This window comes from Siphateles boraxobius, unplaced genomic scaffold (assembly GCF_051911475.1).
Source record: "Siphateles boraxobius isolate OS27281-9 unplaced genomic scaffold, OSU_SipBor_1 8, whole genome shotgun sequence".
Classification (NCBI taxonomy): Eukaryota; Metazoa; Chordata; class Actinopteri; order Cypriniformes; family Leuciscidae; genus Siphateles; species Siphateles boraxobius.
Window position 1 is genome coordinate 22,054,928 of NW_027509208.1, and position 19,454 is coordinate 22,074,381.

Sequence of the window (19,454 nt, forward strand, 5' to 3'; positions counted from 1 at the left end):
AGCCAGCCTACAAAAGTGATTAACCTTTTTTTCTCACACAACACTGTCCAGACACGAACTATGTTCTTGCACTAAAGTATGTTGGTTGTCTTTACATTAGAATAATAGTAATGTTTCATATAATCTAGATTAGATATGGAATAAATAGCATTCAATACAAAATTAATGTCTCATATATTGAAATCAAGTTTTTATGTGATAAAATATTTACTTCACCACGTGACATTAGCAAGCAGGCTCCTGATTGGTTAACGCGACGCGAACTGACGCCAAAGTTCTGATTTTTGCGTCAAACGCGTGAATGCACCAAATTAAATAATTCGTGAACTGGACGCGCGAATGAGGCAACATTACTTATACTCAAAAGAATGTTTAAAGGGGACAATCAAAATAAAGTGTTACCTAAGACTTTAGGCCAATTTTGGACTATCTATCCCCAAATCGTTTTTCAATTTATCAATAGCCCCTTTCACACAACAATCCCGGTAAATCACCGTAAAATTGCCAAAATTGCCTTTACCAGTAAATAAAAAAATGTGCTGATCACACAAGCAACAAACAGCGTTCTGGCTTTTTACCGGTAACAGGACGAGGCTGAGGGACGTAAGAGAACGGCGCGAGGCCGTTAGCGTGATTGATAATGAGCGACACCTGCACGACACACCGGTCTCGTATCTCTCACGGAGGAGCGGAGGCATAAAGGAGGAGCGACGACAATGAAGATCGAGAGAGGAACAGGCCTGAACGTGTGTTTTGTTTCTGTTTTGTGTGGCTCATACTTTTGTTTTTGTATTTGTTTTATTTTGTTATTAAAATGTTGAATGTTAGCCGGTTCCCGCCTCCTTCTTCCCATAAAATCTGAACCTCATTATACAGACCATTCACACATCCGGTTAATGACATCATCAAACAGTTTACTGGTTTTTTTGAACTGAAGTAACCTCTAAAGTTGTTGACGCCCGGACGAGGAGAAACGCTTTAGTTTTGGTGTCACTCCAATTTGAAGATATTGTAAACAGTGCTGAGTAATGTGTCATCTGTGTCATAATTTTATGAATGGCCCAGAGCTGATGCTCTTTCTACGGCTTCTGATTGGCCCAAATTTCTTGTTACGTCAGCATGTTCTGACCTCGTACGTGCAAAATACCGGTAATCTTCATTCCGCGTTTACACAGCGTATATGAAAATAATTACTGGTAATGTTACACATTCCCTTATTGGTAAATTGGCGTAACAAATTTACCGGTATATTTGAAAAGGTCCTGTTCAAACATAATCTGTTACATGTAATTTACCTGTTATTTACAAGACTGTATGTGTGAAAGAGGCTTATATTTCTGGGTTGATTTGAAAGTACAGCCTGAGTTGATTTGAACAGTATTCCACAGTACCATATCTGAATTGACTTAAGGTCAGGACTCAGGAAAACACGCATTTTCTTCTTTTTTTAGCCATTTATTAGTTGGTATTTCTTGTGTGATTTGAGTCCTTGTGTTGAAGCATCACCAAACCTCTCTGTAGCTTGAGGTCATGAACTGTTTTCCTGACATTCTCCACTTCATTGTTCCTTCAATGATGGCAAACTATCGTGACCCTGAGGCATCCCATGATGATCCATCCAACATGCTTTACAGTTGGCATGAGGTTTTGGTGTTGGTGGGCAGTTTCCTTTTTCTTCTACACAAAACATTTTGCGTTTTTACCAAAAAGTTCAACTTTTGTTTAAACTGTTCAAAGAACATTGTCCCAGAAGTGTTGTGGAAAAACCAGGTGTTTTTGTGCAAACATGAGCCATGTCCATAGACTGTATAAAACAATGGACGTAGCGTCCGTAACATTACCCGTAGGTTTCTGAAGAGCATTTTTGAAGCCCAAAGTGGGCGGAGCCAATGTCTCGCCCTGTCAGTCCCCTTAGATAAGGCTACTGCAGCGGTGTACTTTAACCACAGCGCCGCGCGGCTAGCTCTCTTTACGTTACAAGAGAGGCCTCTCGAACTCTCTGCATGACCCGGACGGGCATCATATGTGGTCACATGTAGGTCCCGTGCCCACTTCTTGTGCGCACGCCCTCATACAAACACTGTTCCCAGTTTCTGGTCGACCAACAAGCACGCGGCTAGCTCTCTTTACGTTACAAGAGAGCTACCCCGCCCCCGCGTCACCGTTCGCGCGTCATGCAGAGCCTTCTCGAGCTCTCTGCATGACCCGAGCAGGCATCAACATACGCGACGTACTGGATGCGTGGTAAGAGCAGAAGTTTTTATACAGTTCTGCTTGACCAACGAGCACACGGCTAGCTCTCTTAACGTTACAAGAGAGCTACCCCGCCCTCGTGTCCCCGTTCGCGCGTCATGCAGAGCCCTCTCGAGCTCTCTGCATGACCCGGACGGGCATCCTCTGTGTCACATGTACGTCCCGTGCCCACTACTTGTGCGCGCGCCCTCATACAAACACTGTTCCCAGTTCTGCTCGACCAACGAGCACGCGGCTTGCTCTCTTTACGTTACAAGAGGATTACCCCGCCCTCGCATCGCCGTTCGCAAGTCATGCAGAGCCCTCTCGAGCTCTCTGCATGACCCGGACGGGCTTGCGCGCCGCCGTCGAAATGTCTCGCCCTGTCAGTCCCCTTAGATAAGGCTACTGCAGCGGTGTATTTGGCAGCCAACGAGCCGGTAATGCAACCCGCTCGCCTGCACACATCCGCCGTTCTTGCGGCGACCCAGAGAAATCTCAAGTGAGTATAAAGACTGGTTATCCGGCTCACGCCGTTGGTGTCTTGAGTGTAGAAAAGGTGCCCACATCTCAGTGTTCACCCTTACACACAAACATGATACCCCCCGTGTCTCCCGCAGAGGCCACTCTCAAAAAGCTGTGCTCTGTGCTCACGCCTATTTTCTGCCCGCTCTGTCTCATGGCCAGAACAGCCTCATACATGTCAGGTTAAGAATGTAAGTCACGTGCCTGCTCACGAGCGGTCACGCTTACTAACAGACACATCGCCTCCGAAAAGACGCACGTGTCCCGCTGCGTCCGGACCGCCGTCAAAGTTTATTTCCCTGTCAGTCCCCTTCAAACAGGCTACTGCAGTGGTTCATTTAGCAGCCAACGAGCCGGTTTGTTCACCCTCTCGCCTGGTCTAATGTCTGGTCCGGCTCACGCTGTCGGTGTTTTAAGTGTAGTGAAAGTGCCCACGCCCCAGTGTTCACCCCTACACAAAAGCACTTTGAATCTCGTGTCACTCACAGAGCACACTCTCATAAAGCGCAGAAAAGCCGCTCGAGTGTTGAATGTAAGAAATGTTTCCACAGGTCTGTGCCCACTATCTGCCCGCTCTGTTACACGATCAAAAAAGCAGGTTATGAATGTAAGTATCGTACCCGCCAGAGAGCGTTCACGCTTGCTAACACAAACCTCCCCCCGGGTCCCGCCCGCGCGTTTAAGCGTTATCACAAAACGCAGGGCATTAATAAGACGCTCCCCATCCATTATGATCGGGGCGTCAAATACACTTGTAAGTCTCGTGCCCGCGCATACGTGCTCACGCTTACAGGAAGCTTTTCCTCCCGGAGCGCTGCTGGCGCATCAAAAAGTGAAAAAAGAATGTTCCCCATCCCTTATAATTGGGACATCTCACATAAATCAGCCGGTTTCGGCCTTCAGCGAGCAGCCATTGCCCAGAACCGAGAGCGCGCGCGCCGCGCTTTCGGCTCCGGTTCAGTTTCACAAGCCCGCAAATGGCAGCGATCTGAACCCGGAGGCCATTCGCCCCCTAGCGGCTCACATAGCTGCGTGGGAAACTATCCCAGGGATTTCAGAATGGGTGCTGAGCACAATAAAGCAGGGCTATACACTTCAATTCATTCGCCATCCCCCGCGCTTTCAAGCCCGGACCGCGACGATAGTGAATGTGGAAGTAGCACACCTACTTCACGCAGAAATAGCAAAGCTGCTGTGCAAAGGGGCTATAGAAAAGGTACCGCCTTCTCTGAGCGAGTCAGGTTTTTACAGCCGATATTTTCTCGTACCCAAGAAGGACGGAGCCTTCAGACCTATCCTAGATCTGAGACATTTGAACAAAGTGCTTGCGAAAAGACCGTTCAAAATGCTAACGACCAGGAAAATCCTCGCGCACGTTCGCCCGAGGGACTGGTTTATTTCTCTAGATCTGAAGGATGCCTATTTTCAGATTCAGATAATAGCCCGTCACTGGCAATTTTTGAGATTCGCCTTCGACGGTCAGGTATATCAATACACCGTCCTGCCGTTCGGCCTGTCCCTAGCACCCCGTACATTTACGAAGTGCATGGACGCGGCGCTCACCCCCCTGAGAAGTCAGGGGCTGCGAATAATGAACTATCTGGACGATTGGCTGATATTGGCACAGTCAGAGACAGAACTGCTATCCACAGAACAGTGCTTCTCAGTCACCTGGAAAGCTTGGGTCTCACGCTCAACTGAACCAAAAGCTCATTACTGCCCAGCCAGTCAATTTCCTTTTCAGGAATAGAACTGGACTCGGTGACCATGACGCCTCGTTTATCGACACAGCGCGCACGCCGTGTTCGCCACCTAGCCGCATCTTTCCAGAAGGGCAGCTTTCTCCCTTTGAAAACATTTCAAAGGATGTTGGGCTGTATGGCATCAGCTGCAGCGGTGCTTCAGCTGGGCCTACTGCGCATGCATCCGCTCCAACGATGGTTGAATGCTCGCGCGTCCCGCCGAGCCTGGGTTTCTGGCGGACAGAAAATCAGAGTGACTCAGACCCGCATAGCGGCTCTGCAGCCCTGGTTAGTAGCCGACTGGTACCAGCAAGGAGTGATGATGGGAACCATCTCTTATCGGAAAGTCATTTCGACAGATGCGTCCAACACGGGTTGGGGCGCGCTGTTCGAGGGCCGACCGGTCTTCGGCCAGTGGTCAGACCAAGAGAAGTGTTTTCACATAAACAGTCTGGAAATGATAGCGGTCGAGAACGTGCTGAAGCGCTTCCTCCCGTTCATACAGGACCAACATGTTCTTGTCCGCTCGGACAACATGTCTGTGGTATCCTATGTAAACCGTCAGGGCGGTGTCAGATCCAGAAATCTCTGCAATCTGACGGAACACCTCCTTATTTGGTCTCAGATGCACCTGCGTTCGCTGAGGGCGGCGCATGTGCCTGGCCATTTGAACGCCGGCCCAGACAAACTGTACAGGGACAATGTTCCCCCAGGGGAATGGTCCCTGCACCCCCAAACGGTCCAGAAGCTGTGGCGCCTATTCGGCAGAGCGGAAGTCGACCTAATTGCGTCAAAAGACAACGCTCAATGCCCGACGTTCTTCTCGAAGGACGAGGGCGCGCTGGGCCAGGTTTGGCCCAGCCTCCCGCTATATGCTTTCCCTCCGGTCTCTCTGTTACCACAGGTGATCAAGAGAATCATGGAAACGCACCACTCGGTGCTCCTCATAGCCCCGCGTTGGGAGAATCAGATTTGGTTCCCGGAACTAGCACGGCTGTCACTTAAAGCTCCGCGATCTGGCACGATCTGACATCCCCATCCAGAGCGCTGGTCTCTGCACGCATGGTTGATCAATGGGTACTCGTTGCCCTGCCAGAAGGAGTGATGAACATGATCACGCAGTCTAGAGCTCCTCCAATGAGAAGGCTCTACGCATCTAAATGGTCGGTGTTCTCCGGATTGTGCACCGACATAGGTCTGGACCCACGGACATGCGGGTTGGCGCATCTGCTCACCTTCCTACAAGAGCTGTGGGATAAGGGGAGGTCCCCATCCACGCTCAAAGTATACGTGGCGGCCGTGGCAGCGTTCGCAGAATCGACGCACGGCCAGTCACTGGGAAGACATGAGTTGGTCATCCGCTTCCTTAGAGGAGCTAGAAGGATTAACCCGCCCCGCCCCCCGTCGGTTCCTATGTGGGATCTTTCATTGGTCCTCGAGGCCCTGAAAGCCTTTCCATTTGAACCACTAGACTCTGTGGGGTTGAAATATCTATCACTGAAAACCGTCTTTATGACTGCACTGTCATCAGTAAAACTTGTGGGGGACCTGCATGCGCTGTCTGTCAGCGTGACGTGTCTTGAGTTCGGGCCGAATGACTCTAAAGTCATCCTCAGACCTAGACATGGCTATGTTCCTAAAGTGATGGACACTCCATTCAGAGCGCAAGTTATTTCGCTGTCAGCTCTGCCAGAATCTCCGGTGAATCTCCTCTGCCCTGTCAGGACGCTGAGATTTTACATTACGCGCTCCGCCTCCTTCAGGCGTTCAGAACAGCTTTTTGTTTCGTTTGTTGGGCGCACCAAGGGTCTCGCCTCCTCGAAACAGAGCCCGTCCAGATGGATAGTGGACGCTATAGCAGCTGCTTACGCGTCAAAAGGTGTGCAATGCCCTCTGGGCATCAGGGCTCATTCCACGAGAGGCGTGGCCTCATCGTGGGCGTGGTCCAGTGGGATTTCTATCCATGACATATGTGTAGCGACGGGCTGGAGCTCTCCGTCTACCTTTGTCAGGTTTTATAACCTAGAAGTTCCTAAACTTTTATCAGTTTGAAGGAGATGTGTATTCTGCTCAGATCACTCTCACGTGACTCAGCTCTCCTGGTTGAGCTGCACTAGTAGGGTATGTGCCATGTGCCTATACAGACCGGCGCGCTGCTCTGTATTCCCTATGTGTGCTTATGTACAAGTGTTGGCCCACGTGGCTGGCCACCTTATTTTTTCCACTTATGGGGTTCCCCTTAAAGTTCGGGGTCTCATGGTGGATGCTTGGCACGCACGGCATTGACAAAGTGTTCCCGTAGTGTAAGCTAAACTTACGCAATACGAGAGAACCTCTCGTAAGAGAACGATACTCGGTTACTAACGTAACCTTGGTTCTCTCTAGAGAGGGAACGAGTATTGCGTAACCGGCCGTGCTCGCGCCACTAGCGACTTCGCTTCAGTCGACGAAAAACCAGTGAATTCAGCCTACAGCCCCTACTTTTATACGCTAAGCCACGCCCATTCTGGCGGGCTGTGACGCATATGAAGGCGCGGGCGCCCTTCATTGGGCGTGACGTCACACCGGGCTCACTGGTAGGCTGCAGCAGTTGCCCGCAGGGCAGCCAATGAGCACGCGACATTGCCCATTGTGTTCTTACAGTGATCTTTGCAGGATGTCCGCTTCAAGGGTCAGTAGAAACATTCCAAATTTTCTGCATTTGTACACAGGGTCGCTTAAAATGGATTATCAGGGCTCGAATTTCGGTGCGGGATTGCGGGTATTGCACATCATTTTAATCATTCCCGCAGGTCTTGTGTTTATAATGCGGGAAATTCCAGCAAACATTCATTCAATCTAGCATGTAGGCCTATGAGTGAATTTAACCTAACAGATTATAAGATCAAATCAGTCATTTTAAAACTTTATGCGAGACGCAATTTCACAAACAGCGTGAGTGATTCTGCCAATGCCGCGTCCTCTCTGTCTCTCAAAATGTGTTACACAAGGCAAGTCAATAGCGCTGAATACTAGTGTTATTAGACCTAAACTTTTCAGTTTATTTCATGTATTTATTTGTGCTACTTTTTTCAATTTAATTCAAAGATTGAAATCACAACATTTTGTTGTGTAAACAAAAAAAAATTACCCCATTGTAAAATGCCCTGTAAGATGTCCGCTTCAAGGGTCAGTAGAAACATTCCAAATTTTCTGCATTTGTACACAGGGTCGCTTAAAATGGATTATCAGGGCTCGAATTTCGGTGCGGGATTGCGGGTATTGCGCATCATTTTAATCATTCCCGCAGGTCTTGTGTTTATAATGCGGGAAATTCCAGCAAACATTCATTCAATCTAGCATGTAGGCCTATGAGTGAATTTAACCTAACAGATTATAAGATCAAATCAGTCATTTTAAAACTTTATGCGAGACGCAATTTCACAAACAGCGTGAGTGATTCTGCCAATGATTCTGGTGATTCTGCGGTGATTCTAGACTCTCGCGTTTCAGGAGTCAGGACATATAATGGAAATGTCACTTGCATAATCGGGCCATTGCATCGTCACTAATGTTTATAAGTTGTGCCTCTTTTTAAGTCTTACCTATTTAAACATTCAAGCGATTTTAAACCGCATAACAAACAGCTCGTGAGTAACAAAACTGAGTTCTTTTTCGCGAATTATAGCACTTTAACGGTCAAAAGCACACAACATTGTCTTAATTCCGGTCTTGGGGAGTATCCTCTCATACACAATCGGTTATGTCTTAAAAAATAATACAAAAAGATAATGCAGTATGGGCCGTTCACGTTACGTCTTTTGCGCGCTCGTCCTTTACTGAAACGTCTTCGTCTTCATTGAGAACGTGGCTCATGATTGCAACAGGGAGCCCTTTTTAAAAGAAGAGAAAGTGGCGCGGACTGCACTTTACACGCAACATGTGAACGTTGGATCCGTGCACTAGCTCTTAAAGTGAGAGTAGCCTAAAATGTGTCTATCATTATTGTATATAAAACAACAAAAGATAGCATTAATTGTAAGGAATCAGGATTAATAGCCTAAGTATTCAAATTATACAGGACTAAAAGACTATTCCGTGTTATTTTACATTTGATTAGCCTACTTTTTTCCGTTTCTGTAGTATTTCTGAATACTAGTGTTATTAGACCTAAACTTTTCAGTTTATTTCATGTATTTATTTGTGCTACTTTTTTCAATTTAATTCAAAGATTGAAATCACAACATTTTGTTGTGTAAACAAAAAAAAAATGACCCCATTGTAAAATGCGAATAAAGGGGGGTTAAGAATAACCTAAAGGGGGATTTCCCCCCTATTTTCCAAAACGAAATTCAGGCCCTGGATTATGAACACCCAGGTTGTATAACCTTTTACATCTCTTTAATGCATTTTAAGCTATTGCACTGTAAAAAAGTTGGTGCCTTAAATTTATAAGTACAATCAACTTCGCTGTATAAGTCATTTCAACTTAATTTACATTAAACTGACTTTAAAAAATGAGTTGACTCTTGTATAACTTAAAAAAAGTTATAAACGTTAAGAAATTTGCTTAGCTTATTTTAATGAGTGAAAGTAATGTAAAACATATGTTGTCATAACATTGGTTATATTTTTTTTTTTTTTGCAGTGAGAGATTGAGCCATGATTCACACTATCTTCTCTTTCTTGGGAAGACCAGATTTGTTAGAAACCATGCTTTGTGTTTTTACTGTACAACTGTTTGTTATTAGTTTAGTTCGATTGTGTTGGTCTATAGTTGTGACTTGGATGAAGATCAGACCACATTTTATGAGTATTAAATGGAGAAAATCAGCTATTTTCAAAGGGTTCACAAACGTATTTATTCCTCTGTATTTTCCTTGTTGAGTTATCGCAATTGTTTTCCTTTTAATAAATTGCTCTGATTACCTCCGGTATAAACAATCTCTATTTCTCATCTGAAGTCTTAGCTGCACTGTTACATATGCATGTTGTGTTAATGTTTATTCATTTGTGGTTGCTATGGCTACATCCTACACAATTTTATAACACCATCTCCCTTGAAAACAAAACTGGAGGTGTTAACAAATGCTGTGTTCGGATGCAAGAGATTTTTTTAAAGGTTAAGAGGTCTTTAGGTTCACTGACCCATTTTTTTCTCACTGCAGATTTCCTGCCAATAAGCTTGAGTACAGTCATTTTGTTATGCCAGTGTTCTGCTTTAAATCATATTTTACGTTAGGGAACTGTCTATGGCCAGAATATGACATTTAAAAGGAGACATGAGCTACGATCGCAGTTTACATGACATACCATGAGCTAGCGTGTATATAGTATACAGAGTTTGAATCTGGCTCGCAACATTTCCTGATTCTGTTCCCACTCTCTCTCACACCGTTTTCTACTGTTTTTCTCTTTACTTTTCTGTAAATAAAAGTGTCTACAGTAAAAAATAAATAAAAGTGAATTAAAGGTAAGCCTTGTTTTTTATAAGCCCTTTTTGTTACCCTCTTCACATCCTGATAAATGTCCCACTCATGCTCGTTCATATAATGGCAGTGAATAGAATGAAGTGTTTTTTGTTTTTTTTAAAGCTTGATGCTGGTTGCTATTCACTGCCATTATATAAAGGCGAGCGTGAGAGGGACATTTTTTATTTTTTTAAGTCTCCTTTTGTGGTCTGAAAAAGAAAGAAGGGCATACAGCATTTGAACAACAGCAGGGTGAGTTGTCTAAAGGATGATTTTCATTTTTGGGTGAACTATCCCTTAAAGTTTATTATTTATATTAGTACTCTTTTTAAAAGTCTGTTAAAGTGTACCTCTTTTTCACATGGGGTGTGAGCAAATAATGGAGCTGTTTGTTAGCTATTTGTTTTTGTTTTTTATGTAAGTTCCATTGTAGAATGTTTCATTATCATAAACAGCCATTTTTTGTGTGTATACCGGGTTTAAGTACTTAGGAGTGACAACTTTCTGTATTGTGTACGTACTAAACTTAATAAAATTACATAGCAACTCCAGCATGAATTACTTGCCATCTGAAAGCATGTGATTTATCACAGGTAAAATTATTATTTTACTGCTGTCACCCTGTGAAACAATTACTGCCCTAAAGAGAACTGTGTGCTTCCACTAGTCATTTATACAGTATCATTTTATATTCTCTTTAAACCTGCATAATACAACCATGCTGAATCCCAGTCCGCTATTAACCTATTTCTATTAAATAATTTCTTCTAGAATACAAAAGACATAATGTATTGATACGACTAAATTAGTCCAAAATAAATGAGTCTATCTAATTACTACCAAGAGACGGAAAGATAAGCATGTGTGGGATCCATGTTTTCTTTGGGTCCAAAGCTCTCTGACTCAGCTCTTCATATCCTGTTGCTAATTGGTCTCTGTTTTTGGAGGGATATGAGAGCCACATAAAAATAACAATGACTCAAATATCATTGCATTAATGAGGAAAAATTGACAAATAAACCATTTTCAAAATGTCTAAAAATGTAATTAAAACTAAATAATTAATTAATTAAAATTACTTGATGTTAATATACATACATTAAGACACATAAAATGAACACTCGCCAAGCTCCAAATGCGAGTACAAAGCGGCATTGGCGAGTATATGAAACTAGGTCTCCACGATTAATTGCAATTAACATGAAATCAAGTTTAAACCAATTTGGCTTATCGCGATTATGAAATCACAAAGGCTGCGATTATTTTTTTATGTGCAGCTTGTCAGTGCAGCACAGCTCTGTGATCAGTAGTAAATGTCATGCTTAATCAATCAAACCGTTTCAATCTTCTGATTATTCAGCTACAGAGGTAGAATGATGCCCATTGGGTTTTCTTGGAATGACCTGGGTTTTCTACTTCTGTGGTGCATATTTGGTGTGTCTGCGTGAGAGCGCTCTCTGGCTTTTACTACTGAGCATTTACTACTGATAACAGAGCCGTGCTGCACTGACAAGCTGCGCATAAAATAATCCTAGCCCTTGCCAAATTGTGCTATTTAACTTTGATTAATCGTGGAGCCCAATATAAAACGGTGTTTTATATATGATATTTATAGAATATATAGAATATTTAAGCCTTGTCAATATTCAAAACTCAAAATTTTGTTACTCCCACGCTGTGTGGAAAGTTTTGGGTGCGCAAACATCCGAAGCGCTGACCCAGAAACCCACGTCTTAGACAGTGTGTGAATACTAAACTGAGCTCTCTTTCATGTCTTCTTGGACTTGAGCAGACAAATTCACAGCAAATTATGTAAAAAAATAGCACGTATCCTTGTAAACATAGTTGGTTATGTCTTAAGTGTATGTGAGCAGTTGAGGAACTGAACACGTCTACAGTAAAAGTATATCAGATTCTAAAGTGACAGCAATATTCCTGCTGCTCTCTGTTTTTAATGTTAATCAAACAACAAAGGACAAAGGAAAAAATCACTCACTGCTCTTGACTGAGTAACTTTTGTAACTTTAATTCATTAATAAGGATGTTTCATTTATATAGTGAAGACTATGCAGTTATTTTACATTTGCTTACTATTATATTTCTGTACCTGAAAACTACTGTCAGACCTACCTGAAAAACACTGTTTATTTCATTTGTATCTTTGTTATATTGTATTTATTTGTGCTTTGGCTTGTAATTTGATTATATGTTTTTATTTTACTACTGACTGTGTATTTACAATTTATATTTACATTAGTTTGGCTAGTAGTTTTAGCTGTGGTATCACATTGGAATAGTAAATTGTGAATTATCACTGGTATCTAAAGTTCCCTTTCAAGGGAACTCGAGCTGCGTTGAGACGCGGTGGGAACGCTCTGCGTGATTGCGTCGTGAAGCACGTGTATAATCAGTCCAATGGAAGAGCGAGACGTCATAGGCGGTGACGTCATAGACCAGGAAGCTATAAAGCACACCAGAAAACAGACCGCGACAGCTTCTGTTGCCTTCAGCAAGCGATCTGTGTATTCTGTACTTGTCATATTTATTGTTGTCTGTCAAGTTGCAATATATATATATATTATGGCAAAAGAGAGCAAGCAGCTTTTGTGTTGTTCCCTGCCCATGTTATATCACGGGTGGGGACACACACATCAGCTTTTTGTTACTATTTGGGAGTGGAGCATGCCACAGTCAGTTCTCGAAAAATAATAGGATACAAAAGGAAAAAAAGAAAGAGAAAAAAAAAAAAAAAAAAAAAAAAAAGGAGGACTATTTTATCTCTAAAAAAGCTTGGACAATAGGAAGCCCTGATGCCGAGGCTATCAGGCTTCTAAAGGGTGGTCCCCTCCGGGGTAGGGATGGTTTTTGAGAAAATCGTTTCTCCTCGGCGCCCTCTGGGGTGCGACTCTCTGAGGAGGGTCGCAGCGCTGCCAGTTCGGTTTTCCTGCCGGTTCGCCGTTCAGGACACCAAGGTGTCAGTGTCCCCAAACGATCCTCCGAGGGGGGTCGTAGAGCAGTCAGTTCGGTTTCCCTGCCGGTTCGCCGTTTCAGGGTGCCGAGGTGCCTGCTTTTTCCAATGATCCTCCGAGGAGGGTCATTGGAACTAAGTTATTTAAAGGGAGGCAAGATCTGAGGACTGTCATCTCTAATAAAGCTTCTGAGGGCTCCTCCGGGGCAGGGACGGTTTTGAGAAATCGTTTCTCCTCGGCGCCCTCTGGGGTGCGACTCTCTGAGGAGGGTCGCAGCGCTGCCAGTTCGGTTGTTCCCTGCCGGTTCGCCGTTCAGGGCACCGAGGTGTCAGCGTCCCCATACGATCCTCCGAGGAGGGTCGTAGAACGGTCAGTTCGGTTGTTCCCTGCCGGTTCGCCGCTTCAGGGCACCGTACTGACTGTTCAACCAAATCCAGAGGCCAGTCTTGAGAGACTGGTTCCCCTAGTAGAATTTCTGGCAGCGTGGAAACTACTGCCACATATTTCTCGGTGGGTCCTGCAAACTATAGAAAAGGGTTCAGAATTCGGTTCTTGTCCGCCCAGATTTCTAGGGGTCCTCCCCACTGTGGTGGACCCCGAGCAGGCTTTGGTTATGGAGCAGGAAGTACTGACACTTCTGCAAAAGGAGCTGTAGAAGGGGTTCCTCCTCCCGGCAGACAGTCAGGGTTTTACTGCCATTACTTCATTGTTCCGAAAGAGGATGAGGGGTTGCGTCCTACTCTAGACCTGCGTCAATTAAACAGCATATTATGCTTACGCTAAATATGATTGTGTCACAGATTCAGTCCGAGGACTGGTTTGTCACAATAGAGTTAAAGGACGCTTACTTATCTATCCATCCTCATCACAGGAGGTTCCTGAGGTTTGCTTTCAGGGGCGAAGCATACCAGTATCGGGTTCTTCCATTCGGCCTAGGTTATCACCCCACACCTTTTACAATATGCGTGGATGCAGCTCTGGCTCCTCTGAGATTCCAGGGCATTCGCGTATTAAATTATATCGACGATTGGTTGATTTTTAGCTCAGTCCGAGCTTTTGGCAGTTCAACATCGAGATGTCGTTCTGTCCCACATAAGGAGGTTGGGGTTGCGGCTCAACACCAAAAAGAGTGTACTCCTCCCAGCTTGAGGACCACTTTCTAGGTGTATTATGGGATTCGACAACAATGCAAGCACGTCTGTCTCCTGCACGTATTTCTGCGATTCTCACAGCCGTAAAGAATGTAAAACTAGGTCAGTCACTCACTGCAAACAGTCTCTGAGACTGTTGGGGCTCATGGTAGTTGCGTCCAACGTAGTTACTTTTGGCCTTCTGTACATGAGACCCCTGCAGTGGTGGCTCGGGACCAAGGGGTTTTCTCCGAGGGGAAATCCGTTTTTCGCATGATCAAGGTCACGCGGCTATGCCTTCGTGCCTCGGTCATGTGGAAGAAACCTTGGTTCCTCGCCCAGGGCCCAGTGCTGGGTGCTTCTTGTCGACGCGTCACGCTATCGACGGATGCTTCCCTCACAGGATGGGGGGCGGTCATGAGTGGCCGCTCGGTGAACGGTCTTTGGCTGGGGCTCATGGCAGTTGCGTCCAACGTAGTTACTTTTGGCCTTCTGTACATGAGACCCCTGCAGTGGTGGGTCGGGACCAAGGGGTTTTCTCTGAGGGGAAATCCGTTTTCGCATGATCAAGGTCACGCGGCTATGCCTTCGTGCTTCGGTCATGTGGAAGAACCTTGGTTCCTCGCCCAGGCCCAGTGTTGGGGGCTTCTTGTCGACGCATAATGCTATCGACGGATGTTTCCCTCACAAGTCGGGGGCAATCATGAGTGGTTGGTCGGCGAAGGGTCCGGACAACACACTGATGGTCTCGTATATCAGAGTAGATATCCTGTTGAGGCAGGGGCTGTGGCCCGGGGAATGGAGAGTTCACCCCGAGGTGGTGGAGCTTCTTAGGGAGAACTTCGGTCAAACTACAAGTCGACCTTTCGCATCGCTTGTACAATGCTTTGCCCTTGTGTTTCTCCCTCACGCATCCAGCTCCGCTTGGACTGGATGTAAGGTAATAGGTGTGGTTGCCACTACACCTATACGCTTTTCCCGATATCTTTGCTCCTGGGAGCTCTGGAGTTGTGGATACTGTGGGCTCGGCCTCTGAGGGGGCCCAGCTCATAGATTCAGGTTTCTCGACCGAGGTCGTGGAGATCATACTCCAGTCTAGAGCTCCCTCCACGAGAAGACTAATATGCTGTTATCTGCCTGGTGCAGAGAACGCCTTCTGAATCTCGTTTCTGCCCTTTTTGGTACAGTACTTGATTTCTGTAATGAATGTTTCTTTGCTGGGCTATCTCTGAGGAGAGATCCCTAATTTCGTCTTCTCCGTGGTACATGAGGCTGAGGCCTGCACGTACTTGGATTTGCACCTGGTTGGTGGTAGTATTTCTTCACCCCAGATCGGGTTGTATTTCTAGGTCCCTACTAAATGTGCGGTCATTTGTGCTCCAGGCCTTCTGTCCTCCACCTTTAATACCCCAGATCAGGAAAATCCTAAATCTGTTATGCCCTGTCCGGGCTTTGGATGCTTAGGTCCACAGAGCTGCTCAGTGGCGTTTATCAGAACAATTATTTGTCTGCTTCGGGTAACCTAAGATAGGTTGCCCTGCATCTAAACAGATAATGAGCAAGTGGGTAGTTGAGGCTATCTCACTTGCTTATGAAGCGGCCGGACAGCGTTCACCTGTGGCTGTTCAGGCCCATTCTACTAGGAGTATGGCTGCCTCTAGGCTTTAATTTCGGGTGTTTCCCTTCAGGATATTTGTAATGCGGCAGGCTGGTCCTCACCTCATACATTTGTCAGATTTTATGACCTACACCTCTCCACTCCCGGGGCTAGGTTGCTTGCTTCTAGTGTGCGCAAGGACTTCACACAGAACGGGCATTTGTGTTATGGCGTAGTGGGTATGGGGTTCCCACCGCGTCTCAACGCAGCTCGAGTTCCCTTGAAAGGGAACGTCTCAGGTTACGTATGTAACCCTGGTTCCCTGAGAGGGAACGAGACGCTGCGTTCTCCCGCCATACTTCCTGCATGCCCTGATCGACTTGCTTCAGGCTTTTTCAGAAGCTGTCGCGGTCTGTTTTCTGGTGTGCTTTATAGCTTCCTGGTCTATGACGTCACCGCCTATGACGTCTCGCTCTTCCATTGGACTGATTATACACGTGCTTCACGACGCAATCATGCAGAGCGTTCCCACCGCGTCTCAACGCAGCGTCTCGTTCCCTCTCAGGGAACCAGGGTTACATACGTAACCTGAGACGTTTTTATGTCATTACCGTTTCATTGCCGGTAAAGGATATTTATGGCCGGTAAATTTTCTGAAGTCACTGGCCATTGGCAGGTGTGGCAAACAGTTAGTTTTAGGCCCTAGGGGTACCTGGTCTGCAACATTGTTTAGGCAGGTGGAACATGTCAAATTTACACCCATCATGAATGGCCGGACATAGGGCTTTCCAGCAGAACATTGCCTAGAGCATCTCACTCCCTCCACCGGCTTGTCATCATCCCACGGTGTATCCTTGTGCCATCACTTCCCCAGGTAAACGGCACACACGTAGACGGCAGTCCACGTTATGTAAAAGAAAACGGGACCATGCAACCTTCTTCCTCTGCTCCACGGTCCAGTGTAATATTTTGGCTCATCAGTGGATAGACAAATTTTAAACAGATTTTATTTTGAATTCATTTTTTACATTTTCAATAAATATAACAATAAATAATCCATCAAATCATTTTTAAAAGCAACTTTTAAACTGCTTTTCTTAATCCATTCACCAACTACCTTCTTACTAATTTAAATAATAATTCAATGTATTGTTACATTTAATTAAATAAATGCCAATAAAAAAAGTGATTTATTTATTTATTTACATTTTTATACTTGCCAATAATAAAGCCACTGGGAGTTCCTGGAATTCCTCTCTAATTCTGATGGTTGCATTGGCGGGAAGGTATGTGCAGCTGGTGGAATTAACGAACAGCTTGACGTGATGTGTGATGAAAGGTGCGGTATCCTCTCGCTCTATGTGCGTATACAGGCTTTGATGGTGTGTGTTTGTTTATCTGCAGGTGCCTCAGGATGAGTGGGGAGGTTATCCAGGGGAGGAGGAGATTCCATGTCGCCGGATGCGGAGCAGTAGTTACGTCAAAGCCATGGGAGATGAGGATAGCGGTGAGTCTGATACCAGCCCCAAGATGTCACCTCAGAAGACTGTGCGGTCTGATGCCCTTATCCTCAAATCAGCCTTGCAGAGGCCACATATAGACACCCAAAGGTAAGTCTGATTAGATCTTGATTGTTCTCATTTTCAACGCTGCGTTTTGCACACACTGACTGCCTGTCTGTTGTTTATTCTCCTTGCCTTATCTATCTTTCTTTTCTTCTTCTCGGTTGTAGAAGCTTGAGCTCTTTCCAAGGTGTGTTTGCAGAAGCACTATTTAGAATTAGCTGGTTTTCTCTAGTTTTTAAGGGTAGATGTTGGTGTCTGATGGGCTGAGTGCAGAACACTATTAATGTGCAGAGGAATTTTGTACTGTATGTTATATATTCCATATTATGTTTGTACCTCAGATTTTGTTGAAACAGAAATTGTTTGTGGTTGTGGTGCATGATCAGTTTGGGCTCTGGGTGGTTTGGAATATGAAGTGCAATATGGAGGGATTGTTTTGTTACAAACAGTTGGATCAGTTTATGTGCTTTATTGTACATCGTATCTGCATATGCTTTTGGTATATATGCTTCAGTTCATATGCTTCTCTTAACATCTGCTTCTTTTAAATTATTTTAACTTAGTGTGTTGTTGTCATCAGCATATTTTCAAATATTGGCACTTTTAGCCCTGGAAACACACTGTATATAGAGTATATACATATTACAGTAGAATAGTAAAGAATTATAGGGACTGTTCGTTATTTATTTAAGGGGCCACCGGAGGAGTTTTGAGATCTGTAGTCAAAAAAGACTTGACCCTCCCTTCGCCAGTAATTAATTTTTCTATGACCCTCCAAAATGATTGTGAAAAAAGGCATGACCCTCCCCGATAATTTATTGATTACGTAGGCTACTTGTTTGCGCTTGGCAAAGATGTTCAGATAGCCATTGTTTTTGTTTACAACCATGACAAACTCCTGCTTTCTCATCTTACTAAGGCTGTAACGATAGACCAAACCTACAATTCGGTTCGTATCATGAATTTTTATTTTAGATTTAAAAAAAAAATAATCATGTTTTCGGTGCTGATGCAGTGGTGACGCGTTCATGTAACGAGGGTGACCGTGGAGCTCCCAATAAAGTGTCTAAAAGCTGCCACAAAGAACCGGCAAAAGTAATGATTATGAATATGTCAAATATAGCAAGGAGAGATTTTAATTGTTTATTAATAAACAAGGTTTTTCTGTGTCAGTGTGTCGCCTTCAATAATTAAGATATTATTAAAAATAAACGAAATTTACTTTAAAGAAAGGCTTTGTGCCTTCTGAAGTCTCTGTGAAAGTTTTAAAGTCGCTTTCAGAGCGGTCATGTCCGTAACGGAGAACTGTCACGTCCGCAACATTGTTTTTTTCCTCATAAATGCGAACACAAAAATAAAATAAAAAATAATATTTTATGTTCTGTGGAGGCCGACCCTTCTTCATCCGGTTATTAGCCTACTTTTGTTTTGCGCAGTGTAATTCATAGAATTATTAAAAAATATTTTGCCACCTAAAAGTTAAAGATTTGTTGTGTCACGTCACATGTGTATTTCACTCATATTAAATATAAAACGCATGTGTAGACTGATATTTGTCTAATGTCTTGACTCCTTTATTAAGGGGGTATGGATATATGAACAGACGTTTCAGTATTAAATGCATTTTCTGATCATTTATATTTCAAGTTTTGATTGCAAATGTCACGTCCATAACGCTGGAATTGCCCAATTTTAAAGAATTTATCCTCAACTAGTTTTTTGGTGTAGGTCTGCGTATTGTATTAGCCTATGTTAACTTCAAATAATTCTAATAGTAGCCTAATTTAAAAATGTGGTAGCTCTACGTCTAACACATCACACTCCACTGTTATGGTGGCAATTTCAGTAGATTTACTCACTAATATTGTTGTGGAAACCCAATAAGAATGGAAACTATAATATGGTATCAGCTGCAGTTCTGGCGCCTCAGTCCCAATACACTCAATGTACATTCATATCACATGTTAATGCCGCGGTAGAGTTACACTCACAGGACACTGCACTTATTCGCAATCAAAAAAGTTCATTATTTGCTCGTGCTTTAAAGCTATGCCGAGTAAACATTTAATTGGCGTTATGTATGATGCACTTTCTCTGAGCGCATACTGAAGTGCTTGCACTGTCAGACAGCGCCAAACTGGATTATTGTTGGGTCAGACCCATCTGATAGCGATGGGGGACCGAGACCGAGAGAGCTACATAAAGCTAGATGGAAAAAATATGCACCAAACAAGCCACTTTGAA

At 44.4% G+C, this 19,454-nt stretch overlaps 1 protein-coding gene across 2 annotated transcripts in view; it reads left to right on the forward strand.

Annotated features, from left to right (window-relative positions):
- The window catches only part of LOC143729665 (disks large-associated protein 2-like), a 195,001-nt gene that overhangs the window by 101,381 nt on the left and 74,166 nt on the right, over positions 1-19,454 (forward strand). For both annotated transcript variants that reach the window (XM_077221001.1, XM_077221002.1), the window contains one exon: positions 17,050-17,255. In XM_077221001.1, coding sequence (XP_077077116.1) covers positions 17,050-17,255 — 206 coding nt within the window. The remainder of the gene's footprint in view (positions 1-17,049; positions 17,256-19,454) is intronic.